Source organism: Nylanderia fulva, unplaced genomic scaffold (genome assembly GCF_048542155.1).
Source record: "Nylanderia fulva isolate GAGA-0341 unplaced genomic scaffold, ASM4854215v1 Scaffold16, whole genome shotgun sequence".
Classification (NCBI taxonomy): domain Eukaryota; kingdom Metazoa; phylum Arthropoda; class Insecta; order Hymenoptera; family Formicidae; genus Nylanderia; species Nylanderia fulva.
Window position 1 is genome coordinate 4,847,416 of NW_028189835.1, and position 24,348 is coordinate 4,871,763.

At 42.1% G+C, this 24,348-nt stretch overlaps 1 protein-coding gene and 1 long non-coding RNA gene across 2 annotated transcripts in view; one reads left to right on the plus strand and one right to left on the minus strand.

Annotated features, from left to right (window-relative positions):
• Positions 1–24,348, minus strand: part of LOC114940191 (uncharacterized) — an 84,407-nt gene that overhangs the window by 12,255 nt on the left and 47,804 nt on the right. Inside the window, 9 exon segments of the mRNA XM_029314715.2 lie at positions 1–2,745; positions 2,747–2,783; positions 2,871–3,493; positions 3,495–3,609; positions 3,810–4,107; positions 4,199–4,379; positions 4,561–5,180; positions 5,524–6,095; positions 12,272–12,556. Coding sequence (XP_029170548.1) covers positions 1–2,745; positions 2,747–2,783; positions 2,871–3,493; positions 3,495–3,609; positions 3,810–4,107; positions 4,199–4,379; positions 4,561–5,180; positions 5,524–6,095; positions 12,272–12,556 — 5,476 coding nt within the window.
• LOC146723949 (uncharacterized) lies at positions 5,892–8,944 on the plus strand. The gene is made up of 2 exons (XR_014924303.1): positions 5,892–6,179; positions 8,860–8,944. It is a non-coding gene; the product is annotated as an uncharacterized LOC146723949 (long non-coding RNA).

Genomic DNA, 24,348 nt, shown 5'->3' on the forward strand with positions numbered 1-24,348 from the left:
TTCCTTCTCCGAGCGATTCTTCTTACTCCTCTGTTTCTCTTTGCTTCCACTGTCCCTCGAATTGTTTTCTCGAGTCGAGTCGCCGTCTCTGGTGTCCTGTGTCGCGCTGCTACTTTCTTTACTGTCACGACTCTCCCTGCTCTCCCGACTAGAACGATGCGAGTCGTTACGGTGCTTACGATCTTCGGATCTCCTGTTTTGCCTAGACCGATCTTTGCTGTCGCGCCGATGATCCGAAATTTTAATACGTTTAGCATCCTCGTCCGTGGGACAATCTTGCGACGAGCACCTGCGTTTGATTGGTACCGGTGCCGGGGTGACTTGATTCTGAGACTGCGTAACAGAAGGATGCAAATGATTTTCGGTCGATTGCCGTCTGCTGTCATCGCGTTCTCTCTTTTCCTTGTCCTTTTCTTCACGATCTCTCCTCTTTTCGCGTTCGACCTTCTCTTTCTCTCGCCTTTCTTGATCTTCACGTTCCCGTCGTTTCTCTTTTTCGTGTTTTTCTCTCTCAAGTTTCTCGAGTTTTTCTCGTTCTTCTTTCTCGCGTTTCTCCTTTTCCATCTTCTCCCGTTCCTCCTTTTCTTTCCGCCTTTCGCGCTCTAGCCTCTCCTTTTCTTCCTTCTCTCGCTTCTTTTCCCGTTCGAGACGTTCCTTCTCTTCTCTCCTTCTTTCCCGCTCTATCCTGTCTCGTTCTTCTTTTTCTCTTCTTTCCTGTTCTTCCCTTTCTCTTTTAAGACGTTCCTTTTCTTGCTTTTCACGCTCTAGGCGAATTTCCCGTTCTTTCTTTTCCCGTTCTTCATGTTCTTTCCGTTCGCGCTCCTCACGTTCTCGCCGTTCTTGTCGCTCCTTCTCTTCTCGTTCTCTCCTCTCACGATCGAGACGTTCTTTCTCTCGTCTCTCCTTTTCTTTAAGTTCATTCTCTTCCCTTTCCTTTCTTTCGCGTTCTCTTTCTTCTCGCTCTCTTCTATCTTTCTCTTGTCGTTCCTTATCAAGTCTCTCTCTTTCTCGCCTCTCCTCGTCTTTCTCTCGCCTCTCACGTTCCTCCCTTTCTTTCTTCTCTTGTCGGTCACGATCTTCTTTATCCCTTCGCTCTTGTCTGTCCCGATCTTCTTTATCTCTCCTTTCTTTTTCTTCTCGTTCTTTTCGCTCGTACCTCAGTTCTTTGTTATCCTTAAAGTCCCTACTATGATTATCCGTGTTGCCGACGTCGTTCACAATATTCGTACTTTCTTTTTCGTCTCTACCTTTACGGTTTCTTTCAATGTCAGTTTCATCCTTTCGTGATCTTCTTTGACAATCTTTACCTTTACTATGTTTCGAATCTCTGCTGTCCCTCGCATCGCGGGAGTCTCTACTTTCTCGATTGCTACCGCTTGTTTCCTTCCTCAAACGAGAACGAGTCAAATCTGTGGAAGATGCAGATAATGATGATGAAGAGGAAGAATTAGATGAGGACGTTATGGAAGACGGTGGAGCTATCGAACTGGTAGTCATGGAAGATATCGTGCCTGTCGTAGACGTCGTCGTCGTCGTCGTCGTCACTGTCGCCGACGAAATTGTCGCACTCAACGTTGTAACAGGCACTGCTGTTGTTATTGCAGTTGAATTAAAAGCATCCGTCGATGCCGCTGTCACTGTGGGCGATGCGGTTGTCGCGGAGACGCTTAATCCCCGATGCGTCGAGGTTCCGAGGGTGTGAATGTTACCTACACTACCATTGCTGCTTACAAGACTACTGGCTGACGATAAACTACTACCATTATTATTACTCGCTGCCGTTCCGCTACCGAGACCGATCGGTAGAGAAACCGGCGGTAACTCGGGACTAACTGTCTTAATAGATGCACCAGGTGTAATCGGCGTTGCCGGCGTCGGGTGTATGCAATTATGTTGCATTCGCGGATCGGTCTTCAACGCTGATGAGGCCATAGTCGTCGTCGGAGTCAAACTCGCGGACAATGGCGTATTAATACCGATTTGACTGGTAACCGAAGTACCGCTGGCTGGCTGCATCGGCGGATGACTAGGAAACGGATACTGCAGACAAACTTTGCTGGTACAGCCACTACCACCACCACTAGTCGTAAGACCAGCAGTGCTACCGATCATAGAACTAACGCCAATAACACCAGTGAATTCCCGCGGTTCGTATTTTTCGCTAAAGTTTTCCAATCTTTTCGAATCCTCATCGAACACGCTCCTTTTCGCGAGGACCGATTTCACGATGTCCGAAGGTTGCACCTCATGAAGATCCATATCGAGGAGTTTATGCCGGAGTTTAAATTTGAATTTGTCCGAAGTATTGCCATCGAGTTTCGCTAGAGCGTCGCCACCAGCGGCACTCAATGCTCTCGAACCGGACCATTTTTCGTACTTTTCGTCCAGAGAACGTATCCTTTCTTCCAGACTAGGAGATTGCGGCGCTATCTCGCTGTCGGAACTGGTCGGACTCGAACTAGCATGTCTAGGAGGTGGCGAAGCCGGCGGTTGCGGTGCTGCACGAGGGCTGGGCGCAGTAGACAAGCTGGCACACGGCGGACTAGCAATTTTAGCAAGGCTGGCATTGTTCGATCGAGTGCCGCTGCCATTGTTGTTGTTACTACTACTTGTGTTATTGTTGTTGTTTAACATTTGTGTCGCAAACCTCGGTAAAGGTAACGACAACGGACCCTCGTGACTCCTTTCTCTGAATCTTCTCGGTTCGCTGGGTATCAGATTCTCCGGTCGTTCGTCGACAAGAGGGTGTACCTGGTCGAGATCCATCGTGGTGTTCGTGATGTCTAGAAATGTTTACATTATTTTAGTTTGAATAATTTTTTAAATACCTTTTGTATTTATCTTTTTTTAATTGTGTTACAACTACCCACCTGCTAGCGGCATCCCGACGACGTTTGCAAGGTCCAGGACCTCTACCCTCGCAACTACCCCTTCTTGTGCTATGATGCACTACTACTTTGCTATCACTAACACGTCTAAAGTCCATTCCTTTTCTACTAGAATGCGAAGTGACGAGTAACGATGCAATTTCCGGCTCCTCGTCTTCGCAGAGTATTGTCGTCGACGAGTTATCGAGTTTTGCACGTTTCTTCGAGACGAAACCGACCTCATCGCCGCTACTATGGCACTCCTCAAGTTGCTCCAACAAATGGACGCGTTCCTTCTGGAGATGCCGAATATCGGGCGGAGGTAATAACGGTGGCGGTGGCGCAGGCGGGTCGATACTCGTAACAACGCTTTGTACTGCATGACGTCGTGATGACGGTGGCGGGCAATCATCATCGTTAAGTTTGCCGTCGTTGAGTACGCTGCTCTGGTAGTCGTCGTGACTCGCACCGCTGCCTTGACTAAACTCGTCGTAGCTGCGAAACCGTCTCGACGCTGGTTCAGCATAATCGCCATCGTAATAGGAATCTTGATAGGATCGTCTATTACTTCGTGACAACGCTGTCGGATGAGCTGGACTCGCGCCTGGTGTACTACCACCGGAAGTTCCGCGAGTAGTTGGTCGTTCTAGATCGCGGGGGCGTATCATAGCGCGTGAATCTGTTGCTCGAACTCGACACCGTCGCTGAGTCGAAGCTGTTGCGCTCCCGCCTAGAAGGAATCCTTCGAATCACGAATGCACTCGTTTTAAGTTCTTGATTATGACTTGTGAGCTTATATATATATAAGCATGCAATTTATATTGGTAAAACTCTATTGATAATATTTAATCAAATTAAAAATTATCTCGAGCAAAAAGATACTTTATATAGCCAAGATTTTGTAATCGTAAGAAAAACTTATGTATAAAAAAATATACATACGTCATATCAAACGACGACGCTGGCGAAGGCCTCGAGTCCCAAGGTTTCTCACTGGTTTCCCTGTTTCCTTGACGCTCGAGATGTTCGTAAAAGGTCTCTTGACATTCCCTTGAGGCGAAATCGATCTGCAAACGGCGGCCGCGAACCGTGACTCCCCTCATCTCTTTCACGGCAGCTTGAGCGCAGCTTATTTGATCGAAAAAGACCAAAGCATGGCCACGCTCACGATCTACTACTACCTGAGTTGTCGGTCCAAAAGTATTGAATTGTAAGCTTAAAAACTTCTCGGACGTACAATCTAGAAAAAAGAAGTCGATATAATGCGACGACCCTTGTTGGCCTTTCTACTATTAAAATAATTGACAGCAGTGTAATAGTAATGCGCTTACCTCCAATGCCATCAACCCAAACGCAGGGTGTGGGCATCGATTTTCCGAATCCGAGTTTGATTCGATTCGCACCTAGATGTTCACCGTCCAGCGACCTCATGGCTTTGACGACGCTACCAATATCCGAATATTGACAGAAAGCATAACTCGATACGGCGCCTTGTTTCTTAATGTCAATTTCCTACAAGCGAATACAATGACAGAATGTAATTGATTTTAATCTTAATGTATTACAAGCTTAAATATTATTTTTATTCGAGATTTATTTAGATATGTGATTTTTATTCGGCCAACCATCTTTAAATTTACTCTTACTTTATTTTTATTCAATCTTAGTTATCTAAAATCGAATTTCGACTTACTATTATCTCCCCAAACTGTTCAAAATGCTTCCTGAGCTCGGATGCGGTAACATCCTTCTCGAGATTTCCGATGAACAACGTTCTCGTTGCCTTCGGATGATACTCGTCGAGTTCCGCCTCATACGGCCTGAACTCATTATCCTCGACATCATATCCCTGATAAGGAGCCACTTCAATTTTACATCCGAAGAAGAGCTTATCTTGCGAAACCTCGAGGGCCTTCTCGACATCCTCGGGTTTCCTGAAGCAAACTAGAGCATATCTCTCGCTGGCGGTTCCGATAACTTTCACCCACGTCACCTTGCCGTGCTTCTTGTACTCATGGAAAAGGCCATCTTTGAGCGAGGAATCACTGCTACGAATCGGTAGATTCCTCACGCAGATGGCCACCGGCCTGCGATCCTCCATGACGGACACATTGCTCGTTCGATGCGGCGAACTACCGGGCGATGTGCTACCTCCGGAAGTGCTGCCACCCGAGCTACCGCTTCGACTGCTGCTGCTACTTCCGGAGCGACTGCTACCGCTCGGCGAGCTACTCCCACTGCGTGATTTTCTGCGTTGTTTTTTGTGCTGTCGCAGAGCACCGGTGCTACTGCTACCACCACCTCCGCCACCTCCTACAGGAGAAAAGATATGACGGAAATGGGATACACGTCGCACCAAACGGCTTAAAAAGTATCCTGAAATATTTGTTTTCTTTTCTGCACAAAAAATTTATATTTTTATCACGGTGAACAGTTAAAGCTACCTCTTACACACACTCGAACTTTCGCATTCTTTGCTCATAAGAATCAAACTTTTCTATTCTTTCTGACTCTTCTCTCAGAGACCTCGCGTATATTCTAACGCTGTACAATTCTGTTGATCCTTACGAATAAAAAATGCGGCAGTCAGATTGTATCGAAAGCCAAAGTAGTGCGCCAAGTGATGCGACGACTTCGCTCTCTCACGGATAATTACCTTGCTCATCTTGGTAAGAGTCATTGGTGGCAGGCGAAGGTGGCGGCGGTGCGCTGCCGTACCTCGAACTCGTCGGCTCGTACGCCGACCAGGACGACGGCGGCAGACTTCCACGATGACGGTCTAAATGGGGCGGGGGCGGCGGCCCGGAGACGTACGGGCCGGTCCTCGGATATAGCCGATCCCTCGCCCTGCTCGATGTCACGTGGTAAGAGCTCGTAGGTGGTGGACGGCGGGATATGTAGCCGCTGGGGTCTCCCGTAGTAGAATCCGCCGGATGACCGACGACGACGACGCCGTTGCCGCTGCCGCTGCCGCCGCCGCCGCCGCCGACGACGACGCCGCTGCTCCCGGTGCCAACCACTCGGTTGCTCCTATCGCTACCGTAGAAGCCGCCGTGGGAACCACGTGAGTCGAAACTCTCGCTTCCCCTCTCTCCTCGTTCGCCGCCACCGCCGCTACCGCCGACCCCGGAACCGGTGCTCCCGCTACCGCCGCCGCCGCCGGAAACGCCGCCTGTTCCGCCACTTCCTCCCCCGCTACCGCCGCTGGATCCATGATCCTCCGAACTTCTGAAAGACGCAAAAACAAGGCTTAGTCATCGTTTAGGTTTAGGAGGGGGCTGCTGAACAGTTGGGTCGATGAGTCGCTGCAGAGTACGTATATTCGCTATTGTTTTACTATTTAATGCTATCGTAAAAATTCTACTAAGTTAAATTGATATAGAAAAAAATTATTTTTATGTGTCTAGACGTATCTATATAATTCATCAAATTATTATTTAAACTATTATATAACTTGCAACGCAGAATTAAAATTATGTACATAATAAAAATTGTATCTTCTTTTTCTCTATCTCTTAATTTTCTTATTCATGCATATATTCTTCCAATATTTTATTGCATTATTCTCATATCTTATTAGTATTTTGTATATTCTTGTTTTGTATTATATTATATTATTTTTTCTCAAGTAATTTTTTATAGTATATTGTATCTGTCCTCGGGAGGAGATGTGTTCCAAAACAAAATCAATCATCACTATTATTGCTGTTACTTACTATTGCAACAACTGTCGGTGTATTGCCTTTAGGGAATATCTCTTGTGCTTACCATAATTTACTTTTAATCTTCGGTCATCTTTAATCTGTGCCGTGCGTCATCGTCATCTAATCGTTTTGTCAATTTTGTTTGTCAAATGAAAGAGAAAATTAGCACATAGCAAACGCTTTCTTGAAAAAAAATTGATTCTGAAATACAAACTGGTTTCAACCCAATCTAGATTTCATATAGCTATTATTTATATATACACATGTACAATGTTGAGAAAAGTCAAATATTTTCACAGTTTTAATCAATTTATATTAAGCGACTATACTGAAATTCATATATTGCGAAATCTTATTCGTTTATTTGATTAATCTTACAATTTGTTTATTTCACAATTATTTTAAAACTTTCTAACATATGTTGGTTTTTGTTTGCTTCGACAATTCAAATGCAAACAAGCTTAATTTGCATCAAAATTGTTAATTAACGTGGAAGTGCGTAAATGCGTATAGATGTTAATTTATTCGAAAATATGAAAAATATAATATAGGAAAGAAATGAAAAAGAAAAAATGTCTGATAAAAGAGGTGTTTGATTTAATGCATCCGTAGATATTCCATGTCAAAATTGAAATAATTTTTCTTCGATTCAAATGTTTGTGTATTGCGACATGAATAATTTTCGTAACAAAATGAAAAATAGAGTATAGTTTGTATCGCAATGCTATAAAAATGGTAGATTAATTTCTTTATTTAATTTTATAGAAGAAATTTAATGGAATTGTCATTTGAGTTACCTAATTATGCAGTATAATTTAAAATTTATAGAAAGATATATATATAACATGACGTTAAATAATAAAAGAAATAGTTTTAATTTTCCTCGAGAAAGATACATTATCACTCGATACACTTATTATACTGAACATCGTATATACAAATATGCTTTCGTAAAAAAAAAAAAAAAAAAAAAAAAATTGTAATGCTCATGACCTTTACAACGATGTAAGAAGCTGATTATCATTTGCATTCAGTCACGCGCAAAAATGAAATGATAACTCACGTCGTACAAGTCACGCGAGAGAGAAAGCAAGGCTAGAGAACAAATTGGAGTAACAATAGACTTATTGCGTATAAATTCCGATCTGAAATATTATATTGAGACATTTCAACGACAAGTTCGAACATTGAAGCCATAAGAGTACCGCTTTAGCACCAGTGACGTATTTGCTTTTCTAATATCCCTAGGTATTTCTTAATTGCAAAGTATCTCTTTAAATCTTTTTTCAATTCTTTCTCTTTTTCTCTCTGCCCTCGTAAAATCATGATATCTACAATCCTCGACACCATCCCGACTTTTTATTTGATCTTAATTCTCAAAATAAATTTTAATCGGAAGATTACATTATCGTGGACAAAGATCATATGTTAAAAAAGCAGACGTGTAAAATGTGCAATCAAGTCATAAAAGTCGAGTGAATTGAATTTGATCATTCGTGACGATAATTTAAAAATTATCAGACATTCAAAATTAGTTTATTAATAATTTCAGTTATTGCGAATGTATGTAGAAATAAAAATTTATTTTGCACTATAAATTTCAGTCAAAAATCTTGGAGTAACATAAAATTAAATATTCGAACTTGAAGATTCAATTTCGCTCGTATATATTTTAATTAGATACATGGAAATATCGCATATTTTATTAAACAGAAACTTTGACAAATGAAATAGAAAGGCGTATCTAATTGGAAATGTACAATATTTATGTAAATTTCGTTATCTCGACGGGACTTTACCCGATGACGCTGTTATAGATACGGTTTAATGTTCGCGTCGATTAAAAATCGTGATCAAGCAAATGACTATTGCAACAGGAACTTATTAAACAATCTATATTGGATGATTACACGAAATGGTAATTCCCTTCGCTAGGGTCATTATGACTTATGACATCTGCTGATCTATTATATTAATCGCTTTTTAAATTTTAATACAAATGTATGCCCTTGCGAAATCGTTAAAAAGATACATATGTAAAAATAAAATTTATTATGTTTTCAACTTGTTCGATCATCCCATTCAAAAGAAATTATTTCACCAAATATAATCCATTTTTATGAAAATAACAATTATAAAATAATTATTTTTTTTTACACATATGTGTTATTATGTTTTTTTCATGTTTGTCTAGTGTTCGTAAATAAATACAATGTAAATAAAACATGAATTTTCATTAAATTATACATATATAAAAAAAAATGCAGATAAATTGTTTTGTTTTTCAGGAAATCAGAGATTATCCTACATTGAATTCAATGACTGTAAATACAATCAACATTGCGGAAATATCCTCGGCATCTGGAGCAATCTGGTTTCGTGCAAAAAAAATCGACTCGACTGAAATATCTCAATCCAGACGCTCAGGATGGTCTCGTCTCAAGAGAAGAGATGCGAGACGATGAGTCGGACCCGGGGCTCGTAAATTCTTGACTACACCACTGACAGTTTAACGCGCTCTCTCCCTCTTTTCTCTTCAGTTCAGTCTCTGCCGTCACACTTCGACAGTTACTACTCTCGGGCGATAGCGCCCGCGCAGCCGTCAGGACATGGCAACATCGCCGACCACGTCGAGCGACCACGTCCACGTCGTCACGGTCACCTGACTTTTCGTGGAAACGAGACGCCGCTATACTCTCCTCGGTCGCGCGCGCGTGAATATAGGCGTGCACGAACGCGCGTAGCGTGCACACACGACCTTTTTTCCTTCTTTTTTTCCCCGCTACTTCTCTCCATCTTTATCTCTCTTTCTAACTATGTCTCCCGCCCCCTCTTTCGCGATGAGATCGATCGATCGGAGGCAGTCACGACTCTTCTGTGAATGCGACACACGATACGCCTCCAACTTTAAGTACGTGCCGCGTGCCGCTGATGCCACACAGAGAAAGTGCAGGTTCTCTATCTCTTGGTCTTTATAAAAGCTATGTCCTCACTAGAGCAACAACGAGCAATTTTTGTAACATCAAATGTTGCTCCAGTGAGGATGCGGCTTAAGAAACTTTCGGCAACAACAACTAGCAACTTTTTTAAGAAACATGGAACATGAACAAAAAGTTACTTATTGTTGCTTCAGTGAGAACGCAACTCTATGTCCTCATTTTTGTTAATGTTCCACGTTTCTTAAAAAAGTTGTTCCTTGTTGCTCCAGTGAGGACATAGAGTTGCATCCTTACTGGAGCAACATTTTGTTAATGTTCTTTGTTTCTTAAGAATGTTACTCGCTGTTGATGTTCCATGTTTCTTAAAAAAGTTGTTGCTCCAGTAGGACAGAGTTGCGTCCTTACTGGAGCAACATTGTGTTAATGTTCTTTGTTTCTTAAGAAAGTTACTCGTTGTTGCTCCAGTGAGGACATAGAGTTGCATCCTTACTGGAGCAACATTTTGTTAATGTTCCTTATTTCTTAAGAAAGTTACTCGTTGTTGATGTTCCATGTTCTTAAAAACGTTTAGTGTTGCTCCAGTAACGACATAGAATTGCGTTCTCACCGGAGCAACATTTTGTTAATGTTCCTTGTTTCTTAAGAAAGTTACTCGTTGTTGCTCGAGTGAGGACATAGAGTTGCGTCCTTACTGGAACAACATTTTGTTAATGTTCCTTGTTTCTTAAGAAAGTTACTCGTTGTTGATGTTCCAGGTTTCTTAAAAAAGTTGTTGTTCTAGTGAAGACATAGAATGGCATTCTCACTGAAGCAATATTTTGTTAATGTTCCTTGTTTCTTAAGAAAGTTGCTCGTTATTACTCCAGTGAGGACGTAGCTTAACACGCGCAATTTGTCAAATGCGTGGTAAGTAGACGAGGGCGAGCCACGTCGTGACTGGTGACGACGTTAGGAAATATGGAACACGAGTGCGTGGCGCGAATTTCGCAGGGGAAAGAGAGAAAGAGAGATTGCGCTATTATCGAAGCCACGATAAGAACGTCAGGGATTCTCAACTTCAGAGAAATCATGATGATTACCCATGCTCTAAATTACTCGAATATGATTTCTAGAAACTGACTTCACGTATCTTTATTGCTATAGAGTTTAGACGTTTCGAATCACGAAACCATTTATGGTCGCGCTAAAGTTGTACTCGTAATGCTAGCTTTATGAATCATCTCTTTTTGTGAATATTAGAAAAACCGATGATCGTGTCTATAAACTCATCGCAATGCAATTTATTGGAAATAAAATAAATGAGACTTGGAATGCTAACTCTAGTATTTATCCATCATTCATCGATCACGAAACACTGCCAAGTACAGTTTGTCATTTCGTTAAAATGGTGTGTTGCCCGAAACGATTTTATATATTTCTATATATTTTATCATGATTGTTCTAATATTAAACTCGGAATTTATACTACGATAAACGTAGGATTATATTTAACGATATACGACGAAGTTAAAAACGTCGATAATTCGTTATGAGCAATACTATAGACATCACGATCGAATTGTTTGTATCGGCGAAAACAATTACGCTGCCTACATATGTATTTATATTCTGACGTCAATATAACAATAATTTTACGTGGCATCATCGAATAACAACAATGCGATTAATTCTTGGAATCGCGGGATAACATCGAGAGAAAACGATATTTTATCAACAAATTCGTAAAAAAATAAAAAAATTCCCAGAGAAACATCCAACTGTTTTCTTTCAAAAAAAATTTCTTTTATTTTGACGATATTTGCATCGTTGGCGTATTTGGGTATTCACTTTTCCTGAGTTTTTTTTGAAATATTTTTGCACAACAGCTGCTCGGGATAGTAAAGCTTATTATTATTCATAGACTTGCGAAATTAAAGTAAATATTTCTCCCGATGACTTTTACGCAAAACTCTAATCACAATTATTTCTTTGATACAATTTAAGAAAATTCTAAAATCAAAGAATAAAAATCAAGGATAAAAATCCAATAATCGTTGAATTTTAGTCGGATGAAAGGTCACGAAAAAAACATCCATTCGTGAATTTTATTCGAAGATGAAGAAGATAATGAAATGATCGTCATTCCAATGTTGTCTTTTTTTGTACCTGTTTCTTGTAACGTGCGATTTTTAATTAATTCTTAGAACGTGACACATTCATCGTAAATTAGCGCTTGCACAGGTTACCTCAAAGCCGAGAATATCATTCTATTCCTGAACGCGACTGTTTTGAAGAAAAAGGAATGAACGAGGACATTTCCATATCGACCAAAAGAATGCGACTGTACAACCCAAAATTCTTTTTCTTATATATATTATACAGATATCCTCTTGGATATTATTTAATGTATTGTAATCTGTAAGTGTACGAAAAGTAGTATTTTCATTGTTCAACATGACAGATTTTTTTCTAAATTCCATCGAGAATTCTAAAACTCTTCAGGAAGGCTCTAAAGAAAATTCCAATTCCTTTTCTAAAACCCTACTAAAGAAAAGAGAATAAATAAATTTCATTTAGAGAGGCAAAAAGGACTGGATCATCTGCTCCGGAAACCGTATATATTCATCTTTGTCTTTGAAAAGGGAAAAATATCCCCTTGGGACACGCAGTAGTATGCACCTTTCGCAAATTCTCTTGCGCCAAAGAATACCTCGAAGGTCTCTCAAGGTATACCTACCCGCGGCGACTCGGACAAGGACCCATAATAAGGGCAACGTAATACCCGTGAGTGGGGAACCTGTGCTGAAGATGTTGAGGCTCGTAATATTGCGCGGTGAGGACTCGGTCGTCCAGCGTGTGCTCAATCGCGTGGGCCTTCGCTGCGGACTTGATATCCATGAACGCCACCGTCGCGCATACACCGCTGGTCGAGGAACCGCCGCCGCTGCCGCCTGAACTGGAACCGGAACCGCCCTCATTGCCCTCGCCAAGGATACTGCTGGAACCTCCGTCCACGGGGCACACCTCGCCCCGTGGCAGCAGCTTGACGCTCTGCACGCGTCCATACCTGAAGACAAAAAAATCATCATTAATCTCTTCATCCGACAAATGTCGACTTTTGTTTACTCAAGTGCGACAAGAGCGACGATATGTTGGAGATAATAAATTTTCTCAAATAATTGATAGAAATTTTCAGTTGTCAAGACTCTCAAATTTCCCGATGAACATTGAACGGGAATTTTCAAGAACCTTTTCTACCTATTCCCCCCGGTGTCTTCTGTCAAACATTCGCTAGCTCCAGATCCTGCAGCAACGTCGTGCTTCTATTCACGGTAACTGTGCGAAAGGATATCGTTTAAGATTACGAAGAAAGGAGGAAAGAAAGAGATTCCGTAATCCTTTGCCTCGCTAGAAAGCTTTCTCGATACTCGATGCGAGCACAGGAAATTAAGTCTAAAGCAGAGAGCGAGAAGAGAGAAAGACGAGACTTTGGCGATCGAACTCTTCCTTCGCTTACATACAGATCAGCACGGATAAAAGTTGTCGCGACTGTTTTCTTGCAGAGAAACCATGACTGCTCGGACACGACGTGTACAAGGTGTTCCAAAGCAAACATCGGCTTTAATGTTTTCGCGTTTCATCGATCGCGCCAAGTTGCTGGCGCGATCTTCAAAATATTAAACGCGACGTGAAAAAAATTCAAATTATTGTATGGGTGACTCGCGTCGAATCGACCTCCGATTGACCTCGGCTGCAATTTTTGTTCGCTCGAGTTTCTCACATGGAATATCTGAAAATTCAACGAGATACAGACGAATGCGGGAGTTTTTTTTTTTCGGAGCACAAATGGAGCGCCCAGCGGCACCGATATCGATTTATTCCCCGATCGCGTTATTCCGCCATTGGTAGCGATATATGTATAGCTTTCGCGTCTCGTCTCGGCCTGGTCTCTCGGCGCAATTTTGAATCGACCAAGTTTCGGTCTCGCGAAAGGCGAAGGGCGAAAGGAAAGAGAACCAGGAGGGACGAGACACAGCCGGAGGAGTCTCTCTCTCTCTCTCTCTCTCTCGTTTTCACCCTGTACAGAGAGAACGGAGAACTTGGGGGATATTGAATTTCGCGCAAAATTAAAGAAAACAAAGAGCGTCCGGAAAGTTGTTTCTGGCACACCCTGCTTGCGTGTGTGGAGGAGAGGCCGCATCACCAAGTAGGGGAAACAACAAGTCGGGTCATCGGTGGGACGAGATCGTCGAGGATTGGCCGTTTTCAGAGGAGAACGTTAGCACGCAGGCGCAAACATCCGGACGTTCAGGGACTCTCCCGGGGAGTCGTTCGTCTAATCTCGCGTGAGTCGCACGTATCTGCTCTGCTCTGCTCCGCTTGCTCTTCCCTGAAGGACTTCTCTGCCACTTAGTCTCGCATAACTTGTCCGCTGCGTTATATCCTCCGCTAATATATAAAAGCGTACATATATCGTCGTCGTAGGGAAAATAAGTCGTAGAGAACATATTTCTCCCACCTACATCGGGACCCGAGGAGGCTACACGTCGTAATGATTGTTCTTGCGTGTTGGTAGACGGATTAGTAGGGTTCCTCTACGAGAGCGTTGGAGCTCCTAGTTTCTTTTGCCCTTTTAGGGGCGAAAAAGTATCGAAAAAGAGAGGCTTGCGAGAGCGTGTCGCAATGCCTGATGTTTTTTTCCTTCGGTCGTGTCGATCGCACGGACGGGGCGTGGTCCCCATCGTCGCTCTATCGACTGATGAGAGAAGGGTTTTTGCGTTTCGTTGTTTGTCGATGATGCTCTCGCGAATACTTTCACGTAGAATCGATCGATCGATCGTACGGAAAGAAACGGGTTCTTCTCTCGGACTCGAACCGTTTCCGGCGACCGAGAATTATTTTTGGAGTCTCGGTCGCTCCTCGCCGAGGAGGAAAGACAGGAGAGAAGAGGCGCAAATGCGTGTAAACGCGTCTGCCACGTATGCGCATCTTGGAAGAATGCTCGCACGAAATGGCGGACACGCGAGATGGTGATATCGCTCTCGTACAAATCTCTCTCCTCATCTCGTCCCTCGCATATGTAGGAAAAAACGATAGGTGTGTGATATTTTACTGTGTTGTGTCCTCCGGACTTTCCGTGAAACAGTGAAAATAGTCGCGAGATTCTGGGACGAAAAGGAAATCTTCACTATAGTGCTGCATTTCATTTTTTTCTCTTTGTTTCTTGACATCTCCTTCCTTGATCACGTATTTTCACGAAAGAACAACCTTCCCCAACAGCACACGTATTCGAATGTCCTCTGGATATCCTCGGGATATTCCCTGAACGTTTTTTTCGGATATGTTGTGCTGTTGGGGTTGGCTCTACATTAAGTGTCGAGATTCTCTCTGGATAGAAACGGGGTAATTGCAACGAGAGAGCTCCGTAATTATAACATTCCTGGACGATCGTCGGGGAGTATCGATCGCGTGTATTCTCGTCCGTATCGATAGCTGCGAGAAACTGCGCGACCCCGAAGATCGAACAAACGACTCGTCGTCGTCGGTGTCGCATAGGATTTTCATCATGGAAATCCAGAGAAAATTCTCGAGACTCGGCAACGCAACGTACTGAAACCGCGACCGCGTTCTGCCTCTCTTTCCTTCCTCATTCTTGCCTCCTCTCCCTCCCACCCCTCTTTCCTTTCCCCTCGACGAGCCAATCCCCACGTTTCCCCTAATACAATAAAAAAAAAAAAAAAAAGAAAAAAAAGAGAGAGAGAAAGAGACGCACAATACAGACACGTTCGTCGGCGCGCTTTGCTACAAGTTTCATACACGAAGAGCGCCCTTTTCTATGTCGCTCGTATGAGTGAAAGCAAGTAAAGCAAGAGGGAAGTGGGGGAGATTAGCGGGGCAGAGAGAGAGAGAGAGAACAGGTGGGGAGGGTAGCCAGAAGAGGGTAATGGCGGAGAGGAAAACCCGAGTGTGTGTGTGGTTGGCTGGCGAGCGAGCCGTAAATCGTATACTACCTCCCCCTCTCGAATCGCTCCCTTTCTTCCTCCCCTCCCGGCGATCCCCCTTCAATGCTCATCGAGGAATTTTACTCGGGCAGACTCGCTCCCAGGCCTGGTCCCTCTCTCCCTCACCTTTTCCCCTATCCTTCCCCGTTTCTGGTCGACGCACGACGGGTTCTGCTTTATGTGGCGGCATTAGCATGGGTCTCCATAAACCGAAGGAGTCTCTAGGTCAGCGCCGTGTTCTCCAACGTTACAAGAACGCCAGCCCTCGCTCTCGTCCGGGCCGGATAATACCACGATCGAATCCGCTTCAAACGCTATCCCGAGTAATGATCGCGCCTTCGGAAGATGTATAGTTTCGTCCCAATATTCTCCATCTATCCCGTTTTATTTATATATGTATCTCACGCGAGACATTCCAATCGACAAGTTGAAATGATTTTTTTACACTATCGTTGTCCGATATAGATAGATAGATAAATTTTATTGTTCCCTTGGGGTTACAATTTACACACATAATTTCCAGTTTCAACAATTCCCAAAACAATCACTCCACAAAATTTTACATTTTACAATTTTCCTTAATCTAACGTTGTCCGATATAGAGATTCCTATTTATTTTTCTCTATCTGTTGAACGAAACTACGATGTAAATAAAGAGGAAGATACCATACTTTACGTGTCCATCGTAACTAAACTAATGAAATCTCCATAAAAATCGAATCGGAGAGTGAATCGACTTGGAACGCAATTTGCTGCATTAACGTAAGTAGACGCAAAAAGGTTTCATCGAGGAGCGTTAAAGTTTTACGAGAGAGCTGTAATTTTTTTGGCACATTTTATACTCTTTAAAGCTACCTGTACACGTCAGTCCTGCCGGTGACTCACCGGCGCGAGTGTTAATAGTATATTGTGTATCAAGTGCGGAAAGTTGACAATTGGTCACGAGTGCGACCACCCCACACGAGTGAACAATTGTCAATCCACACGTGATACACATACTATTTTGTATTACAAGTGCAGGCAAAGTGGCACTTTATGTGCGTGTTTTTTGTGTGAAAAGCGGCCGATTTCCCACGCCGCCATCTAGCGGTGCAGCGAGTAATTCCCGGGAATCCCAATTCCCGGCTGAAGGCGTGGACAATGACTTTGAACACGGCTATTCCCGCATCGTGCCGCCGCTAGATGGCGGCGTGGAAAATCGGCATAAAAAACACGCACACAAAGTGCCACTTTGCCTGCACGTGTAATACAAATATATATTTACGCTGCGTTATCGGCGCGTAGTTGCAGGTGGACGATTATCGCGATTACATCGACGGGTCTGAGCCGCTTTAATCGCGCCCGTCTATCGGCGACGGTGACGTCGGTGTACCGATCGCACGTCTTTTCCACGTTTCACAAATGGGAGAGACGTACGGGAAATCAATACATCAATACCACGGCGAAGAGTCTGCGGGGCGAGACAAACGCAGAAACTCGTCTTCCGTAAACTCGTCGGCCGTTATAAATAACGAATTATCGATCTATTTTACCCCGCGAACCATCGTCGTCGTCCCTCTGTTTATGTAACGGCGTCGTCGCCAGAGATAGCGAACGTATGGCATTTTATCACGGTTATTGCAAAGGCTCTATTTTTAATCTTTACGATAATGCGAACAAAAATATTTCTCTACATTGGAAAATTTATTACTTTTATATTACTGCACAAATTTATTTTATTTCCTAGTTATAAAAACTTTCGTATATAAACTTGCGAAAAAAAACTTGGGTTGTTTAGCTTCTCTTCGTGATACGTAGTGCGCATATTGCACAAGAGTCCAGAGATTTTCGCGAGTGTAACGATCTAACGTCAACAATGCGATGTCTCGCGATTCCACGAAGCGCAACACAATGCAAAGTGGGCACACCGTACGACATCGTCAACAACGACAAGGAAAGGGCTTTGTTCCACCTCCCCTTCCGCCGGTTCGTTTGTGCTCTCACACGGTTCACACGCCGCACAAAAAACGACTCATTGTTAGATGCTGTCTCATTGTACAGAGGTTGATACCTTCGGAGATTTCTGGTTGTTCGAAAAGTCGATCGAAACAGCGAGATTTATCGCCCACTTTTTTTTCTAAGCTTTCTTTCTGAATTAGTTGCTTCATTTCGGTCAAATGCAACGAGGTGGCGCAACGTCGGGAATCTCGGAAATCTGTTTTACTGTTAGAAATCTTACGAAAGAGTGAAATATACGTCATAATTATCGCAACGAAATTGATCTGTCGATCGGAGTCAACGAGAAGCGATAAAATATTCCGTCGATTGCTGAAGAAATAGAATTTTATGCATGTGTGATGCGAGCAAAAGCGAGAAGTATAAGTTTTGCCATCGCAAGATTATGATGTGTTCCGATCCTGATAATGGTACATCGTCATAATTAATGAACTTGACAAGGATTTGATTATAGTAATATTGTGCATGAAGAAATTAGAAGAGTACATACGCGTAATTTGCAATAGACAGGTATTAGTTATAGGAATCACATTCAAACTAAATTGCACGATGTACATATCATGACGGAGATTAGCAATTGCAGAGTCGGAGACCATACATCTTAATTTAAAATGTCTACGATTCGAGATAGCTTCGACAAACGACAGTCTGATGCGTTCTGCCATTACAATCCTCCGTTCGCGGAAGATTAGTAGCTTACTCATTAGTAGCATCGTAATCGAATTAGGGGGAAACTTTGATTAATATCGAAACCTAACGAAAGACAGAGAGAGAGAGAGAGAAAGAAATCCTCTTTTCGGAACTAGTTTAATAAATATAGATAAGAGACGAGTTTATCGAATTCGCTCTTGATCGAGGACGATCTCTAGGATCCAACAACTCTCGGAGGAAGGGAATCAAAAAAAGGAGAAAAATAAATTTTCGGCATATCTTTCCGAAAACGTCGGCCGTTCCCGAGGCAGACGGCACGTTCCCCGACAGACGACACTGACACAAACGGAGACTATCGCCTCTCCGTCGTGTCGGGACGCCCCAACGAGGCCGGCGAAGAACGTTGGCAACAGCGCTATGACTCAGCTCTCCTCGTTCCAAGCAGCCTCCCTCCCTCCCAACCCGTCCCGCCCCTACCAGCCGGCACTACACAGCTGACGCCCTTCCCTCCCCTGTCAAGGGAAATTACCCCACCATCCCTCCCCTAGATCGGTATGTGTGTGTGTGTCCCAGACTCGCATCTCCCTCTCTTTCCGTGATCCCTACCGCGCCATCCCGACCCCACTATCGCCACCAACTGTGCCGACTCTCGCGGGATACCGACAACTCGTTTGGCTCCCCTCGTCCCTCTGGCGGCGAACAGGGGCGATTTCTGCCGGTGCCGCTTCGCCGAGGAGAGACGAGCGTGCAAAGGCAGCGCAAAAAGTCCCCTTTGGAAGAAAAACACCTCTCTCTCTCTCTCTCTTTCTCCTTCCTCCCTATCAAGGGGGAATCCCCATCCTTCCCTTTCTCTCTTTTTCCTCCACCTCTACGGGACTCGCGATCTTCTTTTATCTCTGCCGGTCTTGTTCCTTTGCTCCTTTTGTCTCGGATCTTCTTTTCAGGGCCTCCTGCCATTCTGTTTCTGTCCATTCCATGGCAGGGACGAACAATGCAACGTGATCCAGGTGCAAGAATAAGGGGAGGGTGAGAGAGAAGAGGGGAAGAGGGATTAGAGCGTGATGTTCGCGCAGATCGCAGTTACGGCACGCGTTTTAGTCGAGGCATTTCTCTCTCTCTCTCTATGCTTCGTTATTTTTTCGACATTCTGTACTGTCAAAATCGATAGCAGGTTCTCCGTCAGTTGCTAGGCGAGCGTTTTCGTTTCGTCTCTAGATCATCCTTTAATATGCGGCACCATTTTCAATCTGCGATATATCGCAAGACCGAGAAACGAAAATATCTCGTTAGTTTGCATCGGACTTGCGTTGTTTTCTTAGATCTTTTCACGTTCAATTATACATCCAAATTAAATTATTCCTCGAGTATTTTAGGTTGACATTTCGCATTGAATAACATCTCTAATATATATATATATATATATATATATATATATATATATATATAGTTTATTTTTCCATAACACTTTTTCATTTAAAGTTCGAAACTAGAACTAATATATATAAATCTTTCCTCAATGGTAAAAGTCGACCAAACTGGCAATCATTTATTCTAAATAATTAGTTAAAATACGACTAATCTATAAAAAGTTACATAACAATAATTATAATTTTAATACATTTCATCGCAACAAATAATTATAAATTCATATACAAAAATATGTTACATATCAAACGTAAATGCATAATAAATTAATACAGTAAATCAAATTCACTGCATACCACCGACAATATTCATCATTGTTTCAATGAACAATGTATTATATACCGTTCCAAAAAAATTAGACACACTGATAAAAAGAGGAAAAGATAGGATAGACAACTTAAGAAGAACCGATGTCGTGTATAAAATTGAATGTGCGAATTGTGATTCTACGTATATTGGACAGACAAAGAGACATTTAGAAACGCGCATCAAAGAACATAGAAATAATATCAAAAAAGACACTACATTGCATTCAGTCGTTAGTTTGCATCGGACTTGCAACGATCATGAGTTCCGTTGGGATTCTCCGGTGATCTTCCATCAAGAAAAACAAACAAGAAAAAGAGAAATTGTAGATATGTTTTATATAAAAAAACAAAGTAAAGGCATTAATTTACAGAAAGATACGAAGAATTTTAGTGGGATTCATGATCGTGTTCTTGACGCTATTTAAATTATTTTTATTTTTACCTATTTATTTATTTATTTGACTTTGTTATGAGGTTTTAGATTGCGAAAGACACATTAGTTTTGTCTCGATTTTCTTAACGCGTAGTGACTAAGATTCTTGCTAACTGTTAACATCTATTTATTTCTCGCTTACTTCTGTCAATTCTACATTGTTCATTAAAACAATAGTGAATATTGTCGGTGGTATGCAGTAAATTTGATTTACTATATTAATTTATTATGCATTTACGTTTGATTTAGTTGAAAAGGGCTGCAATGACAGCCGAAACGTTGTATTTTAACTAATTATTTATAATAAATGATTGCCAGTTTGCTCGACTTTTACCATTAAGGAAAGATTTTTATTAATTATTACTGGCGAACCTTAAGGATTATTATCTGTAATATATATATCGTTTATTTTTCCATAATACTTTTTTATGTTCGAAACTAGAGTGTTTTCGAAATCGTCGATGATTCCAATAATAGTCTCGCATAAATCGATATGAATGTTGCAGTAATTGCTAACGTGTGTGTCGTCGAAATAGGGATTCGAACGTGTGTCGTCACTTATTTCTTCGCACATTACATGGTCATAAAAAAACATGGAACGATAATGGAAAATGTCGAAATACACTTGAACGAAATATGGATGAAAAGAACTGATGTGTTGACATCCGCGCAACGTCATTATTAATTTTTTTATTCCGAAATTCTTCTCTCCCCAAGATTTGGAATTACGTATATCGAAATTACGGTTTTGACCACAACGAGAAACGATAACACACGCGATTACGAAACGTTTATTTATAACTTGAATGTAAACGGTTCAATGAACGTGTCTCATTAAGATTCATTGGCACTTCTTAGAAACATGCCTTGTACATATAAATGTACGAAACGCTCTTTACCGGGAAGCTAATTAAAGCGTCGATTCCAATTTAACCATCTCTATAAAAAAAAACCAACACTTATAGATTAAATTTAGCTTCAGAAATTGAACATTTTTCTGCATCATAGATATAGCTGCGTTACTCAAATCTATTTTGAATAGATCTATTTTAAAATTGGCACAGAATGTGACACAATATATATATAATAATGAATAAATATAATCAAAGTACATATATAATTAAAATATCTTTATTGACAAAATTATCCGAAAAGAGAGGAAACATTGCACGAATATAAATGTATCTACAGAAGAACCGAATCGCTCACGTGTATAACTTATATAGTTGGACATTTTACAGAGATTAATGCGAGAAACCTGACCGATATGAAAAAAGAGAGACAGAGAGAGAGAGAATTTTTTCTCCAGTTCGTTCTCTAAAAAATACATACATACAAGCGAGTTGAAATCATCCGCCCCCTTCTAATCTAAATCCAGGTAGAAAAGAAGGCAACGACTACGGCGAGAGGCCGCGTAGGTTCGAGGTCGAAGACGGAGAAGTCACGTTAGGCGAGTTGCGCGTCGCCCGTGTGTGTCGTAGCCGAGGTGCCGTTATTTTAATGCAGATACGCAGCGACCGGACGAGGCTGAAAGGCCCGTAAGAGAGAAGGAGAGACACATTCGCGCGCGTTGCATACACTTTGCGCGCGCGTCGCGCGACAAAGACGCGCTCGACGATGGGAGGGAAGCGCATATCGCATATGCACGATGCATCCCGCGCGCATCCAGCATTTTTCCGCTCGGCGGGAATATCGCGATGCATGAATAGCCGCTCATTATCATTTCGCGAGGATGGAGGAGAGCGCGATTCTTACGTATTTTCCTGCATAATGACGTGACGTACGAAGAAACGAGAGAATCGAGTGCGAGATGTTCCGAGAATCGTCAAAGTGCATACACGACACCGTTATTCCTATGATCTCCTCTCTTGCACTTTTTTGTTTATTTTTTTTTTTTTATCAAGAGACAGTAATCATATACGCGGAGAGAATTTTCTCTTAGAATTTACCCTGAAAATCATGGTGATCGTGGAACAATAGTGGAAGAAAAATATGTAATGAAATATGTTTCATTTATTTGATTATATACGTGTTAATCTTTTTTATATTATTTAGATTACCATGATTTTCAGGGTAAATTCTAAGAAAACATTCTTTCATTGAGACCAATAAAAATTCTTATAGAAGCTTTTCTGCGAACTAAACTTTTAAAAGCTAATCGTACACAATTTAAGACTACTTACTGAAAAATACTATTAAATTTCAAAAGAATTCGGCAATTCTGGGACACTCTAAAAGGCGGATGGATCAAACGAGATGTACTTTATGGATGTAAAAAGCATGATGACACAGAGAGTTATCTAAATATCCTAATAAACCCCAATTGCGCTGATGTCAGCGGCATCGTTGTAACCTTCGTGTAAATGACGAACAAACGTAATTAATTCCATAACTTAAACAATGACACTGAAATTTTCTCCGCGGTTTTGTTACAAGTGTTTGGGACATAATGCAAGATCTTTGTTAGAGAAGATACATCATCATGAAAATATTCCGCGAGTTAGGTCAGACAGTGTCTGGACAATACAGCCTGCCTGGCGGGTTTCTAAATACCTAACACCTGTTACAAGTCTAATTCTTCCGCGCAGCAGTGGTTCCCAAACTTTCCAAGATACTTTATTGGCAAAGCTCCGAAATTTTTTTAATCCAAGCGAAGATCCACCGATTACACGCTTACGATTTAATTAATCGACAATAAAATTCGTCACATTTATCACGATGCTGGGTAGGAATATTTTTAAGTTTTCTGAGATTGCGTTGAAATATATATCTCATATTTCTTTCATCAACATGCACAACAATTTATATGGACAAAAAGGGGGAAAAAAGAAAGAAAAAAAGGGAGAGAGAGAGAGAGATAGGAGTGTCACGAGAACGCTCATCTTAGGAGCATCGAGCGGTTCATAAAAACAGCCGTTCGTTCCACGGGGAAGAAGAGAAGGAGTCGGAAGAGAACGAGAAGAAGTAACGGTAGTCGATATTACGACCGTCGCCGCGCCTATATTCTGTCGCGTCGTTCGTGTTTCTGTCCCGTGGAGAAAGCCACGTCGGTGTTACATATATGTATATGCGCTACGTTCGTGTCGTGTTGCGAGAAAGACGGAGACAAAGGGGATGCAAATAGGAAACAATACATATTATTACATTCGATTACCGATGAATCGCAAACTGATACCCGTAAGATAATAGGAAGGATGATTGGTAGTCTCGCGAACAGAGATCTTCTCATTCGAGAGATCGATGATATCCATGATAAAAAAATCTAAAAATAAAAAAAAAACAGAAAAACGTTCGACACGACCGAACCCTTCAAAACCAGCTTACGTAAGTCATAACGCAGTTTACGACACAGTTGTAAAGTTATCTTCTCCGATGGAGGATCCCCGTCAAAAGTGACTTTTCGTGTCTGCGGCGTGAAACGACAACGTTTGCCAGATTCTAACGCCTTTACGGCGATAGCATTTTTCGCACTGGTTTTCTGCGTCGGGGCCGTAAGGATGCAACCGGCAACCGGTGAAGGTGGAGGAGGATATCTCTTCGGCATACACACACACACACTCACATGCAGATGTTTGAGAGGAGAACAAGAGCGAGAGAGACGGGATCGACGGAAGGAAACGAGAGAGAGGAAGAGATCAAGGTTCGAGCGAGAAAGGAGGTAAGGCTCGAACCAGTGGCGTAACTCTTCCTTATTATCGCCCACGAAATACGCGTTTCTCAAATTCCGCGGGTTTCCACGACCGGGGAAGATTCCTCTCTTCTTCGCGGAGAATAGAATTGCCGACTCCGGAAAATCGCACGGACGTTCTTGCGCGATAACGCGACTCCTCTTCCGCGGCTTTTTACTAGAAAAAGCTTTTTACTAGTGAAAAGCTTACTGCAGCAACAACGAGCAACTTTTTGTCGATGTTTCATGTCTCTTAAAAAAGTTGCTGGTTGCTGCCAAAAGTTCCTCAAGTTGCGTCCTCATTGGAGCAACAACGAGCAACATTTTGTTGATGTTCCATGTTATTTAAAAAAGTTGTTGCTTTAGTAATGACATAAA